The sequence below is a fragment of the Salvelinus alpinus genome, chromosome 13 (assembly GCF_045679555.1).
Source record: "Salvelinus alpinus chromosome 13, SLU_Salpinus.1, whole genome shotgun sequence".
Classification (NCBI taxonomy): domain Eukaryota; kingdom Metazoa; phylum Chordata; class Actinopteri; order Salmoniformes; family Salmonidae; genus Salvelinus; species Salvelinus alpinus.
The window spans coordinates 52,024,637-52,050,154 of record NC_092098.1 but is presented as its reverse complement, the minus strand read 5'-3'; the positions used below and the strand labels follow the sequence as shown (position 1 = coordinate 52,050,154).

Below are 25,518 nucleotides of genomic sequence, written 5' to 3'. Positions count from 1 at the left end.
CAATTGTGTAGCATAGACTATAGCGTATGGAAGCATGGCCTTAAACTGAGTGAGTTTAAGATAGTAGGGTCTTCTCCGGCATTGTTTGGAGGTGTGGCTAGGCCTGGTGCGACCACGTGTTCTTGTCCAGCCAGAGAGCTGTATCCGTGGAAATACATGGCTCGGAATCCTCCGGTTTGCCCTCTTCATAGAATCAGCAAACGGGTTTCGTCGTTGTCGGCAAATGAATGGCCTGTCATTCTCCACACCGGCTTCCTGATAGTTTGTGTCTCTTAGACATGGTAACAAATTGTTTCAAATCTCTAAAGGTTACTTTTAGCTAAAATTATTTCCACTAGTAGTAGCTAGCTAACGTTCACAGGCTAGGTTAGGCTACTGCCTTAATCACTAATCGTCTTCATCACACACAAAATACAAAACAATAATTTAATTGGCAGATTCCTTTTTATTAATGTTTCACAATTGGATAATCCCATATAAAACACACACATCAACATAGCTACCAAGGATAGTGGGACTGCACTTCGGGAGAAGCGGGAATGGGGTGGGGGCGGGAACTGCAGCAATGCTATGAGCTGGTGGCTGGGGTGCTGCTGGCGGTTTAGTAGCCGATCAGGGGCGCTGGAGGACGGCAGCCAATTGTCAAAATGCCACCACAAATTCAAGTGCCGCCTAATCTTGCCTAATGGGAGCGCCTCTGACATTGCCTGAACAAAAACAATGATTTTCTATAGAGTTCTGATTTAATCTAGGCCCTAATTTTTGTTCAGTTACCCTGAGGTGGACAAATGAACAAAAGGCTTTACACGAGGCTAAGAGATTTAATACAAATCCAATGAACCCCACATCTCAGTTGGATCTTCCCAGCAAACACAAACGTTCCTACAACATTGGGAAGCTTAATGTTCAAATGGAGACTCAATTTTGATTCCAGATAATGTTAGCAGGACAACCTCCCTGACTTATGTTGGAACCCCCTGCCGTCAATACTTTTTATCCTTCATGAAATTTCGCTCATTTGGGAGTACTTCTTCTCCTTTTGCAATCTTATCCAGAATCTCAGACTCTGTCTTCATTTTCTTCAACCCAACGATCCGATCCTCGAAGCCTGACTTGCGTTCGTCCTCCTCTGTGCGAATGAGTATCTCAATGTACTCCATAGTGGAGAGAGAGCTTGGTTTCAGGGCAACATCATTAAGATTCTTGAGACAGTCAGAAGACTGCTTGATCAAATTCATCAGCGCGTTCTCAATCATATGAAACTCTTCCTCAAGCTTATCCAGCATCTCCTTGGTTTCCATAGACTTGCCCCACGCCTTCATGAAGTTGTCCTTCAGTTCTTGAACAGTCTTTTTCTCAGTCTTTGTTTCATATGTCAACAAGACCTGTTCCCTGATGTGGTTACTGGAAGAGCATTTTTCTGGACATATGGTGCAGTTGCCATCATCATCCATCACGGCACAACTGTTGATTTCATCCTCAATTGGGAGGAAGCAGCAGGTGTGACATGTGAAATTACATTCCATGCAGTTTGTTGCAAAGTCCTGGGCTAATTTTCTTCTCTTCACCTGTAGCACATTTATCTCAGTCTCAAAATTTTTGTTCTGTTTCATGTTCTCGTCCTCGTTCTCCAGACACTGTTTGAAGCTTTTGATCTCACTTAGCTTTGACAGGCCTGCTGTGATCTGAGGGGTCAGGCGTGTCATGGTCTTCTCCAGAAGCTCACGTTCTTCCAGAACTTTCTTTGTCAGGGTCAGATCTTTACTCTCAATGTTTTCCAGTGCTTCGAAAAATTTCTTAATCTCCTTGAAAGTTGACCTCCATTGCTCTGGACACTGGGCCTTATGATCATCATCAGTATCATCCTCTTCAGAGCTGCTCTCCGTCTTCTTTGAGAACAGAAATGAACTGTTGAATTTGAAATGGGTTGGTAGCCCCTTCTTGTCTTTCTTACAGGGCAGATTTGCAGCTTTGATGGCCTCTAGCACCGGTATGTTCTTCCCATCAACAAATGTCACAAGCATCAGGATGTTTTCAGCAACATCCTTTCCAAAGATGGACAGGATGGAATCAAAGATGTATCTCTGGGAAGGACTGAGACGAACAAGTGGTGCCTGCACTACAAAGCAGACTGCATCAATGTGATCAATCCCTAAAGGATTACACAAGAAATCCTTCAACATCTGGTTGAGCAATTTATCATGAGCCATTCCTCTGGTGTCTCCGAACCCTGGTGTGTCAATGATAGTCAGAGAATAAGGAATCTGAAAGCCTGGCTGGTTGTAGAGCTCGTATGATGTCACAACCACAGTCTGGCTCTCAGCCTGGGACCTGTTGGTCACCTCATGGATGAGCTTAAAGCGGTAACATTCCTCCCACTTTACCCCAAGAATGTAGTTTATCATGGTATTGACCAGAGTTGTTTTTCCTGAACCTGTGGCCCCCAGAAGCAATATCACCTTGTTATTCCGTTGCTCAACTTTCCTCCCAAATGTGTACTGGTCAAAACTGTCACTTACATCCAACTTCTGTTCCAGATTCAGCGAGTGGATTGAGGGGTTGCCCTTTTCCATCTTCTGGGATTTTTTGAGGAATTCCTCACTTTTTGCTATGGTTGATTTGCTCGTCTTCGGTTGGGCATCAGAGACCCTAAGGGTAGTCAGCACAGTCTCAGGACTAGGTAGACTCTTCCCTTCTTCACCACAGTTAGCAGAGACTCTGATGCTGTATGCAGTTTCAGCCTCTAGTCCTTCCAGTGTACCCTCTCTAGTGGTGGTTTTGATGGTGTGCCACATCTGATTGGCTGTAGCCTTTACACTCTTTCTGTATTCAACCACATAACCAATGACTTCAACATCATCTCCCACCATGGTAGGAATGTCCCAGTTCACTCTGATACTTCCCGATTCTATCCTCTTCTCTGTGGGTGGTCCAGGGGGGCTACATGGGCGGGTCCTGATGTATTCTGTCCAGTCACTGGAGAGGCTCACACCAGGTCTACACACTGCCTTGCAGCTAAAGCGGTACTTTTTGTAAGGGTCCAAACGACTGATGGTGACCTGGTTAGTTGTAGCATCCGATTTGACCTCGGTCCACTCAGAGTCAGCCTGCTCAGCCTGGTACAAAACCTGGTACGACTCCACAGAGGTAACACCAAGGTTGGGAGTGTTGACTTGCAAGTGGACACAGTCATGCTCCAGACTCTTGATGGTGGGAACACCTGGCTTTGATGGCAGCTCAAACTGTGGACTCAAAAGTGTCCCTCTTTCATAGAGATGGATGGAGGACGCAGTGAGGCTATTGTTTGGAATTGATGCAATGCAGAATGCAAGATTTTCTCTGCCTTTGTTTGACTCTTTGAAGTCTAGGAACAGTTTTATGGTTTGCCTAGTTAGGGTCGTTACCTCCCCTGAGCGAAACCACTTTTCTGCTGCAGACTTCCCGGCTGCATTGGGGTTGTAAGGTATCAGTGAAAAATCACTTTTAGATTCTTCCAGCAAGTAGTTCTCCAAGACTACCAGATACTCTTCTTTCTCCTTCAAATAGGAAAATGCAAAACACACGACATAATCATTAGCTTTATCAAGCACTATTCCATCCAATTCACTGCTTGAGTACACAACTTGTACCTCTTTCATTATGTCAAGGTAAGAGCTGACAACATTCATCTCTCTCTCTCTGTCGTCCAGGTACGTGATCATGAGGTCATTCTGGAATGGAGAACGTTCTTTGCTGTTGAGCATTTTTATCAGCTCTTTCTCCTCCATTCCTCCTCCTCTTATGTTGGGAAGAACCTTGCAGAGACCTTTCTGGAACACCAGCTTGTACTCTGAGCACAAGTCCCTGAACTTGTTGAGCTTGGCTTTGAGTTCAGGGAACTTGATAGCCATATCTTCCTTCATCATGTCCTGGCATTGTACATCAGTATTGTCCAGTCCATCCAAGAGTCGCTGTGCGCGACGCACCAGGCTAACACTGATCTGCCTGACTAGCTGGGTAGCTGCAGAGTCCAGGTTCTTGAGAGGATAGAGCCAGACGGTCATGGGCACAGCATGTTCTCCGTTCTCCCCTAGCAGACGTGGCAGGCCAGCATACACCCTGAAGGCATCTTCAAATGTGACAGGGTTGTTTTCTAGTGCAAAATCACCATGGAAAGTGCAGTTGAATTTATTGGCCTTTCTCTTCTCTTCCTCACTCATCTTCAAATTTGCCTGCCCTTCTATTGATATGAGAGGGATCTTTTTTATTGTGGCCTGCAGGTTGCCATGGATGTCCTGGTGGTTTTCTCCTGAGGAAACCTCTTGGTCAAAAACAAAAAAGGCCTGCGCTCCATAGAGCAGGCCAGTCACCACATGGGTTGAAGAGCCCTCTTGTAAGACATTAGAGTATTTCACATTTCCTGCCCCCAGGTGGTCCATGGTCAACTGCTCGAAGCGAGTGGTGGTACGGTACTGCAGAGAAACCCTAGACTGACGCTTTGAGGTCTTTTTGTCATGTAGGAATTCAGCAGAACCCTTCACACTGACTAAGCCACCAAGAAAACTGGCCTCAAGAGATGCAGACACATTCAAAGCTTCTGACTTGGCTTCACTTGAGTCTGAAGAAATGATTTTGAAGTCAGTGTTCGGTTGATGACGGACATTGATGTGTTTCTGCAGCATCTCAGAATCCCAGAGAGTGATACCTGCAGTTTAAAGAGAATGACCAAAGAACGTTTATTGTGAAAATTATACTCCAACGTGTACATGTGTAAATATTTCTATATGTAAACATGGTTTAATTCAAATAACTAATTGAAGGTAAATATTTAATTCAACGTAAATATTCTAGGTGACATGACACGCATAGTTAGAAAACCTACACCTCCTACACTCAGAAGTAAAGACTGCTCTCTGTAGCACCATTTGAACCAGTCTGGAAATGGGTTCTATCTGGAGCTTCTTTCAGGTCAAATAGAACCTTTGTTCAAAATAAAAGGTGCTATTTGGAACCAGAAAGAGTTCTATCTAGAACATTCCCATACAGGGACAAATGGTGCCACATACAATCATTTAAAAAAAGTACCATCTTTGCCATTGACAGCATTACTACTATATGAACACTTCAAAAACAACCTGCAAACAATTAGTCTTTTGTCCCAAGTGCGTCCTCTAGCTTTTATTACTCTGTGGTAACCATAGAGATGCACCAGAAAGCTAATCTCTCTCTGCAATGGCCGATTCTGTGACAGCATCATTTAGTGCCCGAAAGCCTGTTTTAGCATGGGCAGCGGAATTCAGGACTTTCACCATTTGAAGTAGTCAACTGGGAGATACTTCCTTTGGGTTAAGGAAGGATTACATAATTCAATCTGGGTCAAGATGGATCAGACAGAATATAAATCCCTGCCACCTGGTAATGTTAGCATAGCGCTAACTTATGCCATGTTATCTGATGGGACCAGCTGCAATTTAGCATTCTGTCACGTGCAAGTAAATCAACAATTTTAATTAGCTGAGACGCATTTTGAGCTGGAGAAACTGTTTAAATGTAAATGGTTGCTTATGTTCACAAGTATGGCCCCAATGTCTTCTACTTCTATGAGTGTATTAGCAGTTTGTAAATAAACTGTAAAGGTGCATACCACCACCTACTGTGTGGAGTGTGTATAGTCTGAACAGGTATAAAGCCAAGGTTGGTGATTTACTGACATCTGCAGTTATGGAATGTCTGTTCAGAAGTGCAATTCATTAGCTGACCCCTCCTGCTGATTCTTCCTAAATCCATAGTAACTACTTTAAAATGGTGAAAGCCCTCAACGGTGTTCCCCCTGCTAAAACAGTATGCCCTCTATCCAACTCAATGTTGGAAACACTGGCAATGAATTCAAATGCATACTGATTACCTCCAAACCAAAATAGGAATAGTTTCCTGTACCTGGGATGAGGACATCTCTACGACAGTCATACAGCATCCCCAGCTGGAAGGGTCGGCCCAGAGCGGCTAGCTCGATGGTCTCCAAGTCAGACATGACTCAGTGTTCTGTAAACATATCAGTACTGGGGTTACTTCAGCAGCCACGCTATTAGAAAATTGCAACAGATAATATGGCCGTCAACAGGCAATGTGTGTAAAATATCACTGATACAGTATGTTATGCAAACATTTGAGTCACTCACATCTTTGTCCGCTAGTCTTGTTGTTCTTTCTGAACAGGAAGAGGACTCTGGAGCCCTAACGATTGGTGCTCTTATTTCTTTGGAAAAAAGCCTTGAACTGCAGAAACAAAACATAAAGACACTTTACATGTTGATGGGTTTCTGGTTGAAATAGTCTTAAACAATCCACCTTAAGAGTTGACTTAAGCAATGAACCAACCTGAAAAAATTGGAGATATGACAATTGTGAGTAGAAAATACAGAAGTTTCATCTACACTCTGATTTGTTCTTCAGCAAAACGGCAGCCACACCTCTTGTTTTGGCATACAGCTTAGTTTTTTGATGAGGCTGGTAACCATCAAATTCTAGAAGGACTGACAGTCCAAGATATTCACAGGATAGTTTTGAAAATGTATTTGGAAGCTATATATGGTTTATGTTCTTGTTGTTTTTAAACTATGGAGAAATAAAACCAAGAATTATCGTCTAAATAGAAGATCATAATTTATGCAACTACAAACCACGCTAACATCATGGGGCGTTTCTAGGATTTGAAGACATTGTGACATTGGTGCTTAGCCCAAAGCTAATAGGAGGGGTCCGTCGGCTTTCTCCCCTGCCAGTTTTCTTTGAATTTCAACAGCTAAATGTATGAATTTATTTCAGTTAACTTGCACCTTCGCCCCTGCCACAGCAGACACTGCCAGTACTCAATTACAGTAGCTATTGTGGGTCTCTATTCTGGAAAACTTTACTTTAGTTCATTTAGCAAATGTCTTACTTTTTAAAACTGCATTGTTGGCTCGTAAGTAAGCATTTCTGTAACGGTGGTCCTCCTCCTCTTCAACCGAAAAGGAGGAGTATTGAGGGAACCAAGGCGCAGCGGGTTGTGAACACATAATATTTATTAAAGACAAGACGAAAACACGAACTTCACTATAAACTAACAAAACAACAAACGGAGTAGACAGACCTGAACGACGAACTTACATTAAACACGAGAACGCACGAACAGGGAAAATAGCCTACACATAAAATGACGATGTACAACACAAACCGAACAGTCCCGTATGGTGCGACTGACACAGGAGACAACCACCCACAACGAACACAGTGAAACAACCTACCTAAATATGACTCTCAATTAGAGGAACGCAAAACACCTGCCTCTAATTAAGAGCCATACCAGGCAACCCTAAACCAACATAGAAACACACAACATAGAATGCCCACCCAAACTCACGTCCTGACCAACTAACACATACAACAAACTAACAGAAATAGGTCAGGAACGTGACAATTTCACAGTAAGGTCTACACCTGTTGCATTCAGCTTATGTGACAAATACAATTTGATATGGATTTTTGATCTACACTGTACTGCCAAAAAACCCTCAACAACTTCAAACAGACTGATTTGTCCATTGAGTCAAACTGATTAAAGAATCCCACAGTATCCAAACACACACGGTGCAGTAATTAGAATCCTTACAGCAGCTTTAGGTAATAGTCTGTGTGCTCACCCCTCCTCCGCCTATCTCCATCACTTTCTGTGTCGTCTGTTGCCGTCTCTTGTCTACCCTCCGCTCTAATCCTGTCCTGGTTGTAAAAAGGGAAAAGTAAACGATTGTTTTAATAGTAATTTCACTGGCTTTTTCACCTGCAAATTCTTTGTAAACCATGTTTTACTTTTTTACTCTCTCTCCATCTACTCTGTCACTTCCTCTGTGTCTTGTCTGCTGCCGGGTGTGACGTGTCAGAGAAGAGATCGGACAACAAGGCATCAATAGAATCAATTTATTGCAAAGCTACAGAGGATTATCAGATATTGATATGCATTGGTTTTGAAAAAGCATTTGGTAGCAGCCAGGTAAACAAAACAAAAGACTGCAAACAGGGTTATTAAACCACTATGTCATTTGTGTGAACTATCCCTTTAAACACAGAATGAGGAGAATAAAACAGGCAGTGAAATTGTGGATATTAAAAAGTTTACAATGATTGTGTACTTTCTCCAATAAAAAACATTTTGTGGATAAATTAAACAGTTTATGCCCGTCTCTTAATATTTTATACAGTTCTGATCTCCTTTTGCATTTCCTTTTTCCAGCTGAATTCTTGTCTTTTCATCTTTCTCTCGCTGTCTATTGTGTTCTATTAATTTTTGTCTTTGCTTCTCGCGCTCCTGTATTTGTTTTTCTTCCATCTTTCGTTCGGTTTCCATTCTCACGCTCTTAGCAAGGAGTTGCCTGTAATCCTCCTCAGATTTCATTCTCGCATTTTCCGCTTTCATTTTCGCATCCTCCGCTTTCATTTTCGCATCCTCCGCTTTCATTTTCGCATCCTCCGCTTTCTTTCATCCTCCGCTTTCATTTTCGCATCCTTTTCTCCGTTTTGGTTTGATCGCGGTCTTTCTCTGCCTTATCTGCTCGTTCTTTTGATGCATCTCCACCCATTCTCTTGTTGATCTTGTAGGTCTCTGACTCTCTGAGATTAGATATGAAAATAACCAAAAACAGAGAGTAAATGCGTTTGCTCTCAAAGCAGCAATTTTGTACTGTATATTTGTACTGTTTCCTGAAGAAAGTGTTCCTGCTTCGACTACATTTTGTTTTGATAAACGTGGGTTCTTAGGCTCAGCTTTAGGTGAGCGGACACCTGGGGTGGTATATTTGAGTTGCCCTTCGTGCCCGCTCCCATACCCTATAATTCAGTTTTTCTGTGTGACTAATTTGTATACAGGTAGACCAGAAAATACATCACTGATGTGTCAACCCTGAATAAAACCACCTGATGCTCATCTGTTGTTCTTTACAAACGCTGTTTTGAATTCAAATAAAGTTGTACCTACACGGAAGGCTGTAAAGCCGAAACGTCTGTGTACGCTATCCCTGATGCAGTTAAAATAATTTAAACATATTGAATAATGAAGTAAGCTTTATGCGACAACTTTGAGTGTGAACCCATTTGTTTGACTAAATTGGCGGGTTTTATGCACCAGCCAAGCTTCTGGGAGAGCGCGATGGTTCCCTTTTGTTCAGTAAATTATCCCGTTATTAAAAACTACAGTCTCGGATTGGTACATACATTATTGAACATTTAAATTGACACAGTATAACCATACATTTTTGAAGAATACAACTTAAATACGTCATGATCGTAGTACAATTATATTACCTCCATTAGAACCCACCATAAACGCTGATTTTACTCCATTATTAGTTCATGTAAAGAATCAATGTATAGATTAAAAGCCTTGTTAAAACTTCAGTCTTGGCATCTAGAGCACTGTCAATTTGACAGGGTTTACATTCCCCTGGCCCCATCGCTCAGTTATATACAACAATAAGTGGAGAAACGCACGATTTGTGTAGTATTTCTCAAAGATCAAGTCAAGCTAGAATCTACATTTGGTGAAACAACGCAAAGATATTGTTTTAGTGATGAAACGGAGGAGAGGAGCATCCGGCATGTCCGATGGCGAACAAAAAAACGTTTTGTTTAAAGTCATTTCTTGATTGTCGTAATATCCCAAACGGACGTGCCAGTTTCACCAAATAAAGATTATAACTTTAATGATTTCCCAGTAAAGGCTTTGCTAAGCAACCATTTTTAGGTCTATCGTTGAAATAAGGGTTAGTAGCCTACCTTAAGTCAACGAAGTTTGCCGATGGATGTCAACTAGACAAAAATTACAAGTAGATGTTCAGAATAGAAGCCAAGTACAGCACATACTTCAGAATGTATGGGATGTTTCTCTACCCAGATGTAGACTGGCGTCTGACAACCTGTTTTATAGACCAAATCACAGAGTTTCTAAACCCAGAGGCGCAACATCGCGAGATTTCCAGGAACTCTTGTGAAAAAGACTAAATAGGACATGCCGAGGTTTGGGGCTTGAGAAGTCGGAGAGAGTGAAATATCTTCCTTAGTTATTAATTTTCTCGAAATCAAAAGGCTCAACCAAGATTCGAGTCAATTTCTTAAATAGTTGAACATGTTATTAGGCCAACCTTGTGAAAGTGATAAACTGACACGTTTTAATTTTAGTCAAAAACAGGTTTATATCGAAGGACTGCCTTTGATTTAGACGGACTGCACATGCGCAGTTCAGCGCGAGACGACCGTTAGACCGATGACTTGTTTCTACGCCTGAGCTTTGCTAGCCAACGTAAACATGACCCCTACAAGTGTAGTCGGGATTTCTGTTAGAGAGAAGCAGTTTTAGATTATCTTCATACTGTATTGTCTTTGACCAAATCTTTTTTTATTGTAAAACATGTGACCAGCCCATCCCCACATTCTTCTTGTCAATCACATGAGTAAAGGTCAGCCTCTCTGGCTGTTATACTGTAACATTGGAGACAGAGTTTATCCTCTAGCTCAGGGGTTCCCAAACTTTTTTATGTTTATGTACAACCAACTGATGTTTGTTCTGCCCAGAGTAGTCCTGAAGTACTCCCTCATGTGCAGTTTAACAGTTAGCCTAGTGTCTCATGAGTCGTCTCATGACCACTACTGGTTTATTTAGACAGGAAATGTCTGGAAAGGGAAAGGCCCAACAAGAGCCCAGGAAACGACACTGCTACACCCCCCGTCTTCATACTGTACGGTCCTTGACCATATCTCTCTTTCTTGTAAAACATGTGACCACCCCATCCCCACACTCTTCTTGTAAATCACATGAGTAAATGGAAGCCTCTGTGGCTGTTATACAGTAACATTGGAGACAGAGTTTATCCTCTAGCTCAGTGGTTCCCAAACTGATGTTTGCTCTGCCCAGAGTACTCCCTAAGTACTCCCTCATGTGCAGTTTAACAGTAAGCCTATGGTCTCATGAGTCTTCTCAGGTACCCCCTGTGGAAAGGCCAAGTACCCCCTGAGGTCCTAGTACCCCTGGGTAGGAACCCCTGCTCTAGTGGAAACAGACTGCTACAGTAGACTACTGGTGGTCATGGAGTTGATCTGATTCATTGTATTTCTGCTTTGTATGCTACTTTGAGTACAGTACAACTCCAGTACAATGCCCATGCACTGATGGGTGAAGGTGAATATAAACTTTATTACATTGTCCTTACTGCATAGTAAGTTTTGAATGCCATTCACGTAGATACAGAATAACACTTTAATCATTGGCAAACCGTGAATAATGGACCTAGGCCTTCAGTTGGGGAAATAAATTCCAATAGGGCCTACCTCATCTTAAACATGTATTGAACATAAAAACATCTCTATTGTCACGATCGTCTTTAGGTGAAAGAGAGGACCAAGGCGCAGCGTGATATAAAGACATTCTTCTCTTTATTAGAAGAAGACAAATGAAACGAACACTATACAAACTAAACAAAACAACAAACCGTGAAGCTATACAAACAAATAAGTGCAGACACTGGCAACTCACACATAGACAATTACCCACAACCTACCTAATGACTATGGCTGCCTAAATATGACTCCCAATCAGAGACAACGATAGACAGCTGTCTCTAATTGAGAACCAATCTAGGCAACCATAGACTTACCTAAACACCTACACTGAACACAACCCCATGAACTCTACAAAAAAAACCTAGACAATACAAACACCCTAGATAAGACAAACACACACAAACATCCCCCATGTCACACCCTGACCTAACTAAAATAATACAGAAAACAAAGATAACTAAGGCCAGGGCGTGACAGCTATGGTCAGCCCCGATTTTAATTGCCATAGTAACGACTGACGCCAGTGAGTCACTGGCAGGAATCAGCTAATTGTCTGTGGTATTGAGTTGTCGCACGGAGAGTGAATCGAAGAGAGTGAGGTTAGGTGCGGACAACGAAGATGACAACAGTTAGTAATTCAAACGAACTGTATAGCTCCAAGCTGTACGAATCGGCTCCAAAAAAAATCCCTCAGTAAGCTGCCATCGGCTACTCAAGGACCCACACATTTTGGAGAAGTGGCCCCGTGTCCTGAAGAGAAAGGACGTACCAGCTAGAGCCACTGCTACCTAACGGTGTTCCGTACATCACAGTGTTCCATACACTTGACCTTATTTAGCCCCCCCAAAATTAAATGCTACCAAGTCAACTGTAATGTTAAAAAAACACAATTTCTCTCCTTTCCAGCAAAGTCAACAACAAGACCTCCACCCTGCCTGTCTCTGCATGATTGAAGTAGGTAATGGAGCTTCTCCGGGTCTTTTAAAAATGCCAGAGGGGAAAGCGAAGGCTACTGAGCGACAGTGAAAGGGGAAGATATGGCGTGTGGGGAAACTGCTTTTTTCAACCGATTTGTCCAACTTATCACCTATAAAATGTCAATAAAACACTATAAAGAGTTTATTTAATGTCTCAGTACATACTGTACCTATTTGAAGGTTTGTGTCGAATTTGAAGAGGGTTTTAGGGCGGCGCTGACGTTAGCATCACAAAATAACTGTGTCACGGCTTTTGAGAGTCATGATGGCTCGCAGTGATGAAGCAAAATAAATCCTTATCAAATCAAATGTATTTATATAGCCCTTCTTACATCAGCTGATATCTCAAAGTGCTGTACAGAAACCCAGCCTAAAACCCCAAACAGCAAGCAATGCAGGTGTAGAAGCACGGTGGCTAGGAAAAACTCCCTAGAAAGGCCAAAACCTAGGAAGAAACCTAGAGAGGAACCAGGCTATGAGGGGTGGCCAGTCCTCTTCTGGCTGTGCTGGGTGGAGATTATAACAGAACATGGCCAAGATGTTCAAATGTTCATAAATTACCAGCATGGTCAAATAATAATAATCACAGTAGTTGTCGAGGGTGCAGCAAGTCAGCACCTCAGGAGTAAATGTCAGTTGGCTTTTCATAGCCGATCATTAAGAGTATCTCTACCACTCCTGCAGTCTCTAGAGAGTTGAAAACAGCAGGTCTGGGACAGGTAGCACGTCCGGTGAACAGGTCAGGGTTCCATAGCCGCAGGCAGAACAGTTGAAACTGGAGCAGCAGTACGGCCAGGTGGACTGGTGACAGCAAGGAGTCATCATGCCAGGTAGTCCTGAGGCATGGTCCTAGGGCTCAGGTCCTGAGAGAGAGAGAAAGAAAGAGAGTATTAGAGAGAGCATACTTAAATTCACACAGGACACCGGATTAGACAGGAGAAGTACTCCAGATATAACAAACTGACCCTAGCCCCCCGACACATAAACTACTGCAGCATAAATACTGGAGGCTGAGACAGGAGGGGTCAGGAGACACTGTGGCCCCATCCGATGATACCCCCGGACAGGGCCAAATAGGAAGGATATAACCCCACCCACTTTGCCAAAGCACATCCCCCACACCACTAGAGGGATATCTTCAACCACCAACTTACGAACTTACCATCCTGAGACAAGGCCGAGTATAGCCCACAAAGATCTCCGCCACGGCACAACCCAAGGGGGGGCGCCAACCCAGACAGGAAGATCACGTCAGTGACTCAACCCACTCAAGTGACGCACCCCTCCTAGGAACGGCATGGAAGAGCACCAGTAAGCCAGTGACTCAGCCCCTGTAATGGGGTTAGAGGCAGAGAATCCCAGTGGAGAGAGGGGAACCGGCCAGGCAGAGACAGCAAGGGCGGTTCTTTGCTCCAGAGCCTTTCTGTTCACCTTCACACTCCTGGGCCAGACTACACTCAATTATAGGCCCTACTGAAGAGATGAGTCTTCAGTAAAGACTTAAAGGTTGAGACTGAGTCTGTGTCTCTCACGTGGGTAGGCAGACCATTGCATAAAAATGGAGCTCTAAAGGAGAAAGCCCTGCCTCCAGCTGTTTGTTTAGAAATTCTAGGGACAATTAGGAGGCCTGCGTCTTGTGACCGTAGCGTACGTGTAGGTATGTACGGCAGGACCAAATCGGAAAGATAGGTAGGAGCAAGCCTATGTAATGCTTTGTAGGTTAGCAGTAAAACCTTGAAATCAGCCCTTGCCTTAACAGGAAGCCAGTGTAGGGAGGCTAGCACTGGAGTAATATGATCAAGTTTCTTGGTTCTAGTCAGGATTCTAGCAGCCGTATTTAGCACTAACTGAAGTTTATTTAGTGCTTTATCCGGGTAGCCGGAAAGTAGAGCATTGCAGTAGTCTAACCTAGAAGTAACAAAAGCATGGATAAATTTTTTTGCACCATTTTTGGACAGAAAGTTTCAGATTTTTGCAATTTTACGTAGATGGAAAAAAGCTGTCCTTGAAACAGTCTTGATATGTTCATCAAAAGAGAGATCACGGTCCAGAGTAACGCCGAGGTCCTTCACAGTTTTATTTGAGACGACTTTACAACCATCAAGATTAATTGTCAGATTCAACAGAATATCTCTTTGTTTCTTGGGACCTAGAACAAGCATCTCTGTTTTGTCCGAGTTTAAAAATAGAAAGTTTGCAGCCATTCACTGTTAATCTTGATGGTTGTCTGAAACACAGGCTTCTAACGAGGGCAATTTTGGGGCTTCAACATGTTTCATTGAAATGTACAGCTGTGTGTCATCCGCATAGCAGTGAAAGTTAACATTATGTTTTCGAATGACATCCCCAAGAGGTAAAATATATAGTGAAAACAATAGTGGTCCCAAAACGGAACCTTGAGGAACACCGAAATTTACAGTTGATTTGTCAGAGGACAAACCATTCACAGAGACGAACTGATATCTTTCCGACAGATAAGATCTCAACCAGGCCAGAACTTGTCCATGTAGACTATTTGGGGTTTATGGATTGAATGAACTACTGTATTGATGAACTCACAAGTAATTAACTTTACAATCACTATCGATAATGTCTTGATAAATAAATAAATAAAAACTGTTTTAATTGATGAATTACACAAAGTAGGGAACTTTATTTTCAGAGGGGATGGATGTGATTCTGTTCAATGAGAGATGAAGGAACATAATGGCACTTTATATAATGTTAATGAACAAAGCATGAGAATGACTAGGGTTTATGCTACAACTTCCAAAAGCACAAAATAAATAATTGTATAAACTACATAACGTTAGTAAATCACTGTATAAAACAACAATATTAATATAAAAATAAAGATAACAACTAACAACAGTTGTAACACCAGCTGACCTCTGACCTCTCACTCCATCATATACACTGAGTACTAACAGTTATGAACCCCTGCTCTTTCCATGACATACGCAATAACGTTATGTTGGATTACACGGAAATTATGTCCACATTTGTGAGTCCATTTCCTTGGAAATGCCTTAATTAATCATGTTGCATGAAACCCCCCCAAAAATAACTGATTTCATTTTATTTAAACACGAAATGTCTGGAAAGGGAAAGACCCAACAAGAGCCCAGGAAACGACACCGCTACACCCCCCATCTTCAATCTGTAAGGTCCTTGACCATTTCTCTCTTTCTTGTAAAACATGTGACCACCCCATCCCCACACTCTTCTTGTAAATCATATGAGTAAATGGCAGCCTCTGTGGTTGTTATTCAGTAACATTGGAGACAGAATTCATCCTCTAGCTCAGGGGTTCCCAAACTTTTTATGTTTATGTACAACCAACTGATGTTTGTTCTGCCCAGAGTAGTCCTGAAGTACTCATTCATGTGCAGTTTAACAGTCAGCCTATAGTCTCATGAGTCTTCTCAGATACCCCCTGTGGAAAGGCCAAGTACCCCCTGAGGTCCTAGTACCCCTGGGTAGGAACCACTTCTCTAGTGGAAACAGACTGCTACAGTAGACTACTGGTGGTCATGGAGTAGATCTGATTCATTGTATTTCTGCTTTGTATGCTACTTTGAGTACAGTAGAACTCCAGTACAATGCCCATGCACTGATGGGTGAAGGTGAATATAAACTTTATGTCATGACGTTGGGTTGGGGGTAGGTTTACGACAGTCATAAATACCTCCTTCCCCCTTTTTCTCTCTCCCCACTATAACTGATGTGACATAAGGAAACCCATGGGTTAACATAGAGATTCTGGGTAACATCAGAAGTTGGGGGGAAATGAACTATATTCTGGCAATCCAACCAACTGAACATATGCGGTGGTACTTAAGGTATATTATGTCAGTTCGGTTGCCCGCTGACACATTCTCATCAATGATAGAATGACAAACTCTACTGTGAAAAGTCTAAACGTCAGAGGTATCGGATTCACATGGAATTGTTGTTTAATTCAAATGTTTGAATATGAGATTATTTGTGAAGAGATGAAATGTAATTTTAGCTTCCAAATGAGAGATCTGTGCTTTCATAAGTTTTCCTCTGCTCAACCAGGGGCCTGCCCCTGTGAAGAGACCTGGGTAATAGACTTTTCAGACACACCCCTCTCCTCCACTATAAAAGCCATTTTCCCAGAAGGTAACATCCTGTTCCAGGTACATTTTGGATGACGATCCGATGTCAAGATGGTTCAGACAATAACTACAGAACTAGGCCAACATCAGCATGGACTTTGATTGTGAATGGTATGAACTTTGAACTCGTGTTCACTACAGAAGTGATATCTCCTAGCCGTTGAGTTGGCAACAGCTGCTACAAACGCAGGTTAGGAAGGACACTCCGGGTATCCCGTCTACTACCCACAACGTTACTACAACGTATCCCGTGACTACCAGAGACGTTCTCCAATGGACAGAGGACTCGGGTTGTCGATACGGCCTTCCATCTACCACCAACCTACTGAAGCGCAGCTCAGAGTAAATATGTATTGCATTTTCCTTCTCAAAATGGGCGGTAATTTAGAATGCATAAGATACGATATTTACGAGAGCACAGCTCGCCTATGTTCCCGTCTCCCGCTCTTTCACTAAGACTCAGCCCCTTCCCTTTGTGTAACAAGCTGTCATATCTATTCCGCCCGCTAGGGACGTTTTCTGTATGACGTAATTTGTGATCAAGTTATGATTTAATTGTATATGTGTGATTCTGTGTGATTAGTTAGGTATTTAGTAAATAAAAAATTAAACCCAATTTTGTATTGCTGATTCAACTTGTTAGCCAGGATTCTTGCAGACAATCAAGGACTTACAACCTTCAGATGAGACTGAATAAAATGACGATTAATGTGACTGTTATTTAGTAAAATATTACAAAATCTTTAAGAGTTTATTCGAAAGATAACAGCTCTATAAATATTCTTTCGTGGTGTCCCTCTCTAGTTAATTAATATTTACATGATTAGTTCAATCCGGTAATATTGATACCGGAGAAATTATTTTATAGAATAGCATGTCATAGCAATCAATCTGGCATAGTCAAAGACACGACATATTGGTGCCCCCTGCGAGGAGTCTAAGATAGAATGAGGCTTTCATTTTGATTCAGCCTGTATAAAATTGAAAAGCAGATTCCATAATATACCAAGTTTATTATACACATTTTTGGAGTGATAGACAAGCATTTTCGGTTGTGTGTGCTGTAGATTCCCCCGCCCCACGTCCTCTGACATAGTCAGTGGACAACGTAAGCGAATACATTTCTTGTAAGAGGCTGAAAGCTAATTATAGAAATCTGAGAAATAGTGCGTTTGACCAAACGCAGGGCTATTTCTGCCTGGCGCGTCTCATACGCGGGTAGGGCAGGTCATTATTAATTTCTCGAGCGAGGACAAAGGGCCAGCCGATTGAAATTCAGGAGATATAGCGTGACCAGCGATAATTATCTCTCTCTCGCGATTCAACGCGAAGAGAACACGGTGCGTTTCATGTTTGCCGCGTGTTCCGGTTAAAACATCGTCAAAAAACGCCGAAAAGGGTTTGAACATAATACGTTATTAGTAAAACCTTTCCCTTGCCAAGGGAATCCTACGTGCTACAACTCCAAACTACTAGGAGGGTTAGCTGGCACGAGGTGCTAAAGCTAACAAGGAAAAATAGCATTTTTTTCCCCTGGTGCCACGCTGAAATTCCTCCGCCTCGCGGAACGGAAGTCCCGCACGCGGGTAGTTCCGTTTGATTTCAACGTGTTAAATCATTGGCCGCTGAATGTGCCCAGTATGTTCGTTCATGAAGAATTATTCAGGTCACACTCAAGTCATTACTTATGATTTCCAGACGAATATCAATGTCTTATCCAATTGAACTAATAAGTGTAAATCTGGCCATTTACATTCTGAAATAGATATTTTAAATAATATCCAAATTGTTGAGTTCTCTAAATAAGACATTGCAAACTTTTTCCAAACTAACCTAGATTAAGCACTTCTCAGGTTAATTAAAGTTTAATTCACAAATTGCCTATACAGGTTTGATTTATCATTAAATTGATCAATCAGTAAAATTTGGGTTTTTCAAAACCCATTCAGTATCCAGTATTGACAGAAGCCCCGCCCAGCGGGAATCCCATGTGGTTTCGGCCTTAGGGAGAAGTGCCACAGTGTTGAATGTTCCAAACATTTGGTCTACTGTTTACGCATATGATATCCAATCAACAGAGATTGTATGGATTATCGTCTCATTCAATTTAATAAGTTAAATTGTTGAACATAATTTAATGTTCTTCCAATCAAATGAGACACTTTTAAACTTATCATATTAACCTAGATGAAGCCACATCTCATGTTAATTAAAGTTTAATACTCTCATAGCCTACACAGGTAGGATTAATCATTGGCATTGATTAATTAGTTCAATTTGCTTTTGCAAATTCATTCACGTCCAACTTCCACATTACTGGTACAGTACTGGTAGTTTGTCAACATCTATAAATAGATTAAACTTGTCTTTGCAGCTTCCAATTAATTCCAAATCCAAACTTTGAATAAATTTAGTGAAAAATTTCCTCTAAATTTTTCTAATAATGTGCAAGCTACCAAAGGAGGTGGTCACCACTCCTCCGCTAAGTAGTGAACCTCCACCCATAAAAGGATTGATCTCTGACCTCAGCAGCGATACCAACCCTAATTATGCCATTAGTGAAAAAACAGCCGAAATTGCGAACGCTCTCCAAAATCAACCATCAAACACAGGCTTTGTGACGGTTCTCCCCACTTTTGCACTGATGTATCGCCATAAAAATGTGGCATCGGTTCAATACCACCGTGCACAGCTGAAGCACGTGCCAGTCGTGGCTAGCATTAGGGTACAGGTGGAGAGAACTGAGCCACTATTGACAAAAGCAGGAAATGAAAACATTCGGCTAGTCGAGGAACTGAGTTTGAAATCTGAACAATTGAAAGTAATTGCAAACACTTATGACGATGAACGAGCACAAACTCTTCAACAAAATCGTCGTCTCCAGGAACAACTCGATTTAGCCAAAACTAAATACGAGGTGGTCCACTCCAAACTAGATAAATCTGTTGAGTTATCTACAAATAGCAGCGCGCAATTTGATAACATGCAGGCAGTTTTGTTGAACGTTACTCAGAGTAACACGGCGCTACTCAAAATTCTGCAGACCAAAGACGATCAGTTGATGAACACAATGACGAAGTTGGATGACAAATCAGCAGAACTCATTGAAGTCGCTGACCAAATGAATGATGAGAGAACTCGGGTGATGAAGATGGAAATCTTGATTTCTAAACAAGCGGAAGAAATCTCATCACTGAATCTCTCGCTCCGTACTCAAGACATCTATCTGCAAGCCATGACAGATAAGTTTGAGACCGAAAGGAGCAAGTGCGACACTCACGTGTCCAAAATCAGTACTCTAAGCGCTCAAGTGGACTCTGCAATGCAGCAGAATACCACCCTTAGGTACCATCTGGAGGAAGTCCAGAAGGGTCACGCTCTACAGCGTGACTATCCATCCAAGCAACCAGAGCCCGGTACTCAATGGAGTGAAGACGATAGGTTTCAGACATTGCCTCCGTCAGGTGTCCCCCAGTCTTCTCCGCTTGGCCATTCGGCACTGAGTAATATGGCGCCTCTTGGCCAACAAAGCCAAAGCTTGGCTTCTCCTCTTGGCCTTTTGGCCCCACTTTCCCAAAAGGATAAAGCCCACCCTTTCCGCCCGCTTGACGCGGAATACCTTGACAAACTCGTCAAGTATTTCCCCACCTTTGACCCCGTTCCAGGTCAGCCAAACGATACTGAGACGTTCCTAGCTGACATAGAGGACGCGTTGGATGGCTACCCGAACGCTACGGGTTCTGACAGGGTTTACCTGTTGAAGCGAACGTCGAATAGACACGTGACAAGGTTCATTCGCCTACAACAGCAACACGTGCTAAATGACTACGCTAAACTTGCCACAGCTTTGAAATTAGAATTCAGTGGTTCTGCAACTCGCAAACACGATAGCTCACTGGCTAACACGGTCAAACAAGCTCGGAATGAGCACCCACAAGCTTACTATCATAGGCTTCGTTCAGCTTACTTTGGCCTACTCACTGAAACAGGCATGGAAGACCTGTTACCATTTAAACAAATGTTCCTGTCGAACATGTATCCCACCTTCATTACCTACTTGGGCACTGCAGCCCACATTGGCTTGCCTATCTTACAACTCAGAGAGCTCGCAAGCACAGCTTTTGAGGCATCAAAAGCTCGCAACGCCAAGAGCCCTGACCACTCGGTTTTGAAGTTTGACCAGGAGCACTCACTCCAGTCAGAGGGTGCATTATCAGGTATTGGAGCGTTAAGAAATGACGCACAACAACAGTTTCTACCACGAAACCATGATTCCAATAACCTCCGCGGTCGAAATAACTGTAAAGCACGTCGCCATCAAAACGACTACCGCTACAATCGACCTGTTCACTACGTTCCTGCACCCAACCCACACAAAGTGTCAGAGCACAAGGGTAACAAAGGGTTGAAGGATGATCAAAACGTAGACCAATGTTCTCCAGAAGTTCCACTACGTGAAGAACTAAAGGAAGAAACATTTGAGAAAAGGGTAAAAGATAAGTCACAAGGACTAGACAGGGAATTACCGGACTCCAGGTCCGCAGGAATTAACACCCATAGCAAGGACGTTAAAATTCAAATCCCTCCTGCTTTCACTCGAGACCCTATCCAGGGCCCGATTGACCAAGAAACAAGCCCACGGGCTTTGTCTATAAACTCTGATACAAAGGTTGCGAAGAAAAAGGTCAAACGCTTCGTTAAAGCCAAGCCCACTCAAAATCGTAAAAGTCAATCTGCTTCCACCTTGAACAGAATTGACACATCACGTTGTTGCGAAAGACCACTTCACTTTGTGGGGAATATGTCCACTAAACACGAATCTAAACGCCCATACCTGGAAACAGTCCTGGAGGACTGCTTAACTTGTCATGCGCTAATTGATTCGGGTGCGACAATATCACTCATCTCTCAAACATTGTTTGATGATCTAAAAAGGGCTTTGAAGCCAACTAAACGTTGGTTAAAAGTGGAACGATGCGATACTACACTTCGAGGGGTCACTCAGACTACCTCGCCTCTCACATTGAGAGTCATGCTGAAACTACACTTCAAGGATATATCGCTCATCCACCCTGTGTATGTCACTAGCCTCGAAACCGTACCCCTGCTACTGGGAGCAGACTTGATGGATCGGTTACTCCCATTGATGGATTGGAAAACCAACCAGGTATGGTCACAGGCTACCGTGCCTTCTCCACCGACCACACTGTCTTTCCCTAACGCTAGCTGCAACGCAGTCATTCACGAGGGGTATCCGTCGAAAGCACCCCTTGGGAAAAAGACGTTTAAAAAACACTTGGGGCAGAATCCGATCCAAGGAGATATTACGATATCTCAACACATTCCATCAGCCAATCTGATGGACAATTCTTTTCACGTTTTCGAGCCAGCTGTCTCTGTGAATGAGCTACTTCCCTCCTCCTTGCAGTCATGCAATACGGTAGTTGAGATGAACTTCTCTTGCCCTTCGGACACTTCCGCAAGCACTGCGGTCGTCTCAGCAAGAAAAACATCGATGCGCAGAGTATACTCTGCTTCCGATGACACACCTTCCGCTTTGTGGGGGACTGTCAACCCTTACAATGACACTAATGGCGTCAGTCCAGCAACTGACCCGATGATTCCCACTGGTGAAACACTTTGCGATATCACAGACCGATATCCTCGTCTCAGTTCGCAGGCACTGAAGAGGTTGCCACACGCGGTCGCGGTGGTGACTGACAGACCTCGACAGCCACTGAGGGTGTTGAAGCACAAACACCAGGAGATTTGGTTGAAAGGTTACAGCCATTCTCATAATAACGCGGCCACTGACAACTCGTACATAGGGTCCGAACCTTTCGTTTGCGCCTCGGATACCAACACCACATGCTGGTGGGGGGGTCCCGAGACGCAAAGGGGGGGAATAGTAGCCCAGACCCATGATGAGCCTTATCGAGGCCGGTGGGGGGGTCGAGACTACGGACAACACCGTACGAGGCCACCAGAGCATAAATCAAATCTAGTTGTAAACTCCCATTTGAGAACAGTGAGGAGCAGACAGGCCCCTAGACAGGGATTATCTTAGAACACATCTAAGATATTATTGAGGTGTACCACACTGGTCGTAAAGGAAGTCCAGTGGACTTGTCCACCTCCAAAACAAATGGCAACAATAATCATTCCTTGCCATGTGTAGTAGTCACTACAAGACAACTAGTAATATGCTCTAATCATGTATTCCTGTAGGATAACATTTCAGAATAAATTGGTAGGACGACTGGACCCCTTGAGTACCAGTACCAATACCACAGTCAGTCCAGCAACACTCAGTAAGAGGATTAGTAACCTCACTTAAATTGCTTTTGATAACAGCGACTGAGTCCGAGTCACTCAGGGTGCAGCGCGGGGAAGGGAATCTCCATTGCACTCTTCCAGTGGTTACACACGCCACTAATAAATAGAACCCTCCGTTCAGGAGAAAAGTTATTAGAAGGCAGGAACCACGATCACCATGTACGACTGGTCTAATACTTACAGTACTTCCGTCATGAGGTTAGCTCCTCCGTGGATAACATAGCTATGAAGAATACTTCTTCATACCTACTGCCACTACAATAGTGGAAGACAGTGACTGGTAGTAAAACCACTACAGACTCCCTCGACACCAATTCTGACTGACCTCCAGGCATTGACCTGAAAATTACCTGACTACGTCAGACTCATTCTGAAAAGTTGTAATCTGCCAGGATACTTGGTTTCCTTCCCTTGACGTGTGCTTGCGTACGCATAAACGCACCTGTACAACGGAACATCCAATTAGGATTTATGCTAGGATCACTTAAGGGTCCGAGCAAAATACCAGCCTTAGTAAAGTTGAACATTTATTTTGAGGCCTTTAACTCTACAGCTACAGCACTCACCAGTTTTCTTCTCAGAAGTCCATAGGTCATCCCTGTAGACTGCCCAAAACTAGTGCCTTACAGCTGTAGACGTATCATATAGTTATCAACTTAGGATAGTACCCTAACCAACACCCCGCAAATTAGAAGAGCCCTAGATATGACATTAGACAATGCCATGATAGGGTCATTTTGCCAAGACCATGGACGTAGATAGAATACAGTCCAATTAGATGGTTAAGGTGGCATAACTATTTTTGTTTTGTTTATGCTTTCATTCATTTTGTTTCATTTTCTTCAGCATGTAGAAAGTGATAGAGCCATAAACAACTTCCCCATACAACCATCAGTTAGTGCCACAACGCCGCTCATTTGGGAGGAAATGTAATGCTATATTTCATGAGTGTGTGTGCGTTGTTAACATCTGCCTAAGTTACTGCCCAGCTCTTCCAGTCTGGACGACCAGACGACGGGTCCGGAACGGCGATCCCAATCCGGACCTCCGCTGCCCAGCCATGGAGCAGACTTCTTCATTTGCAGACACCCTACCCGGGTCGACCACACCAGAGGGGGGACTGCAACAGCGATCACCAACTGGACATCTGCTGTCCAGCCATGGAGCAGACTTCTTCATTCGCAGAAGCACTACCTGGGTCGACCACCAGATGGGGACCACAACGATGGTCCACAACCAGGACAACCCACGGTCATTTGTATGTTGGTTTGCAACATGCAGGTTAATCGCAAGATTGAACCCAACATGGGGGGACTGTCATGACGTTGGGTTGGGGGTAGGTTTACGACAGTCATAAATACCTCCTTCCCCCTTTTTCTCTCTCCCCACTATAACTGATGTGACATAAGGAAACCCATGGGTTAACATAGAGATTCTGGGTAACATCAGAAGTTGGGGGAAATGAACTATATTCTGGCAATCCAACCAACTGAACATATGCGGTGGTACTTAAGGTATATTATGTCAGTTCGGTTGCCCGCTGACACATTCTCATCAATGATAGAATGACAAACTCTACTGTGAAAAGTCTAAACGTCAGAGGTATCGGATTCACATGGAATTGTTGTTTAATTCAAATGTTTGAATATGAGATTATTTGTGAAGAGATGAAATGTAATTTTAGCTTCCAAATGAGAGATCTGTGCTTTCATAAGTTTTCCTCTGCTCAACCAGGGGCCCGCCCCTGTGAAGAGACCTGGGTAATAGACTTTTCAGACACACCCCTCTCCTCCACTATAAAAGCCATTTTCCCAGAAGGTAACATCCTGTTCCAGGTACATTTTGGATGACGATCCGATGTCAAGATGGTTCAGACAATAACTACAGAACTAGGCCAACATCAGCATGGACTTTGATTGTGAATGGTATGAACTTTGAACTCGTGTTCACTACAGAAGTGATATCTCCTAGCCGTTGAGTTGGCAACAGCTGCTACAAACGCAGGTTAGGAAGGACACTCCGGGTATCCCGTCTACTACCCACAACGTTACTACAACGTATCCCGTGACTACCAGAGACGTTCTCCAATGGACAGAGGACTCGGGTTGTCGATACGGCCTTCCATCTACCACCAACCTACTGAAGCGCAGCTCAGAGTAAATATGTATTGCATTTTCCTTCTCAAAATGGGCGGTAATTTAGAATGCATAAGATACGATATTTACGAGAGCACAGCTCGCCTATGTTCCCGTCTCCCGCTCTTTCACTAAGACTCAGCCCCTTCCCTTTGTGTAACAAGCTGTCATATCTATTCCGCCCGCTAGGGACGTTTTCTGTATGACGTAATTTGTGATCAAGTTATGATTTAATTGTATATGTGTGATTCTGTGTGATTAGTTAGGTATTTAGTAAATAAAAAATTAAACCCAATTTTGTATTGCTGATTCAACTTGTTAGCCAGGATTCTTGCAGACAATCAAGGACTTACAACCTTCAGATGAGACTGAATAAAATGACGATTAATGTGACTGTTATTTAGTAAAATATTACAAAATCTTTAAGAGTTTATTCGAAAGATAACAGCTCTATAAATATTATTTCGTGGTGTCCCTCTCTAGTTAATTAATATTTACATGATTAGTTCAATCAGGTAATATTGATACCGGAGAAATTATTTTATAGAATAGCATGTCATAGCAATCAATCTGGCATAGTCA

At 42.9% G+C, this 25,518-nt stretch overlaps 1 protein-coding gene across 4 annotated transcripts in view; it reads right to left on the bottom strand.

Annotated features, from left to right (window-relative positions):
• Window positions 1–425: 425 nt before the first annotated feature.
• Window positions 426–25,518, bottom strand: part of LOC139537906 (uncharacterized) — a 42,724-nt gene continuing 17,631 nt past the window's right edge. The window contains exons 1-5 of one of the 4 annotated variants that reach the window (XM_071339789.1): window positions 9,787–10,122; window positions 7,662–7,737; window positions 6,159–6,255; window positions 5,917–6,021; window positions 426–4,684 (exon numbers count right to left, since the gene is read on the bottom strand). In XM_071339789.1, coding sequence (XP_071195890.1) covers window positions 984–4,684; window positions 5,917–6,010 — 3,795 coding nt within the window. In that variant the 5' untranslated portion in view covers window positions 6,011–6,021; window positions 6,159–6,255; window positions 7,662–7,737; window positions 9,787–10,122 and the 3' untranslated portion in view covers window positions 426–983. Of the gene's footprint in view, window positions 4,685–5,916; window positions 6,022–6,158; window positions 6,256–7,661; window positions 7,738–8,521; window positions 8,626–9,786; window positions 10,176–25,518 lie in introns of those variants that run through there. The other 3 variants (XM_071339788.1, XM_071339790.1, XR_011667614.1) reach the window with 3 other exon arrangements.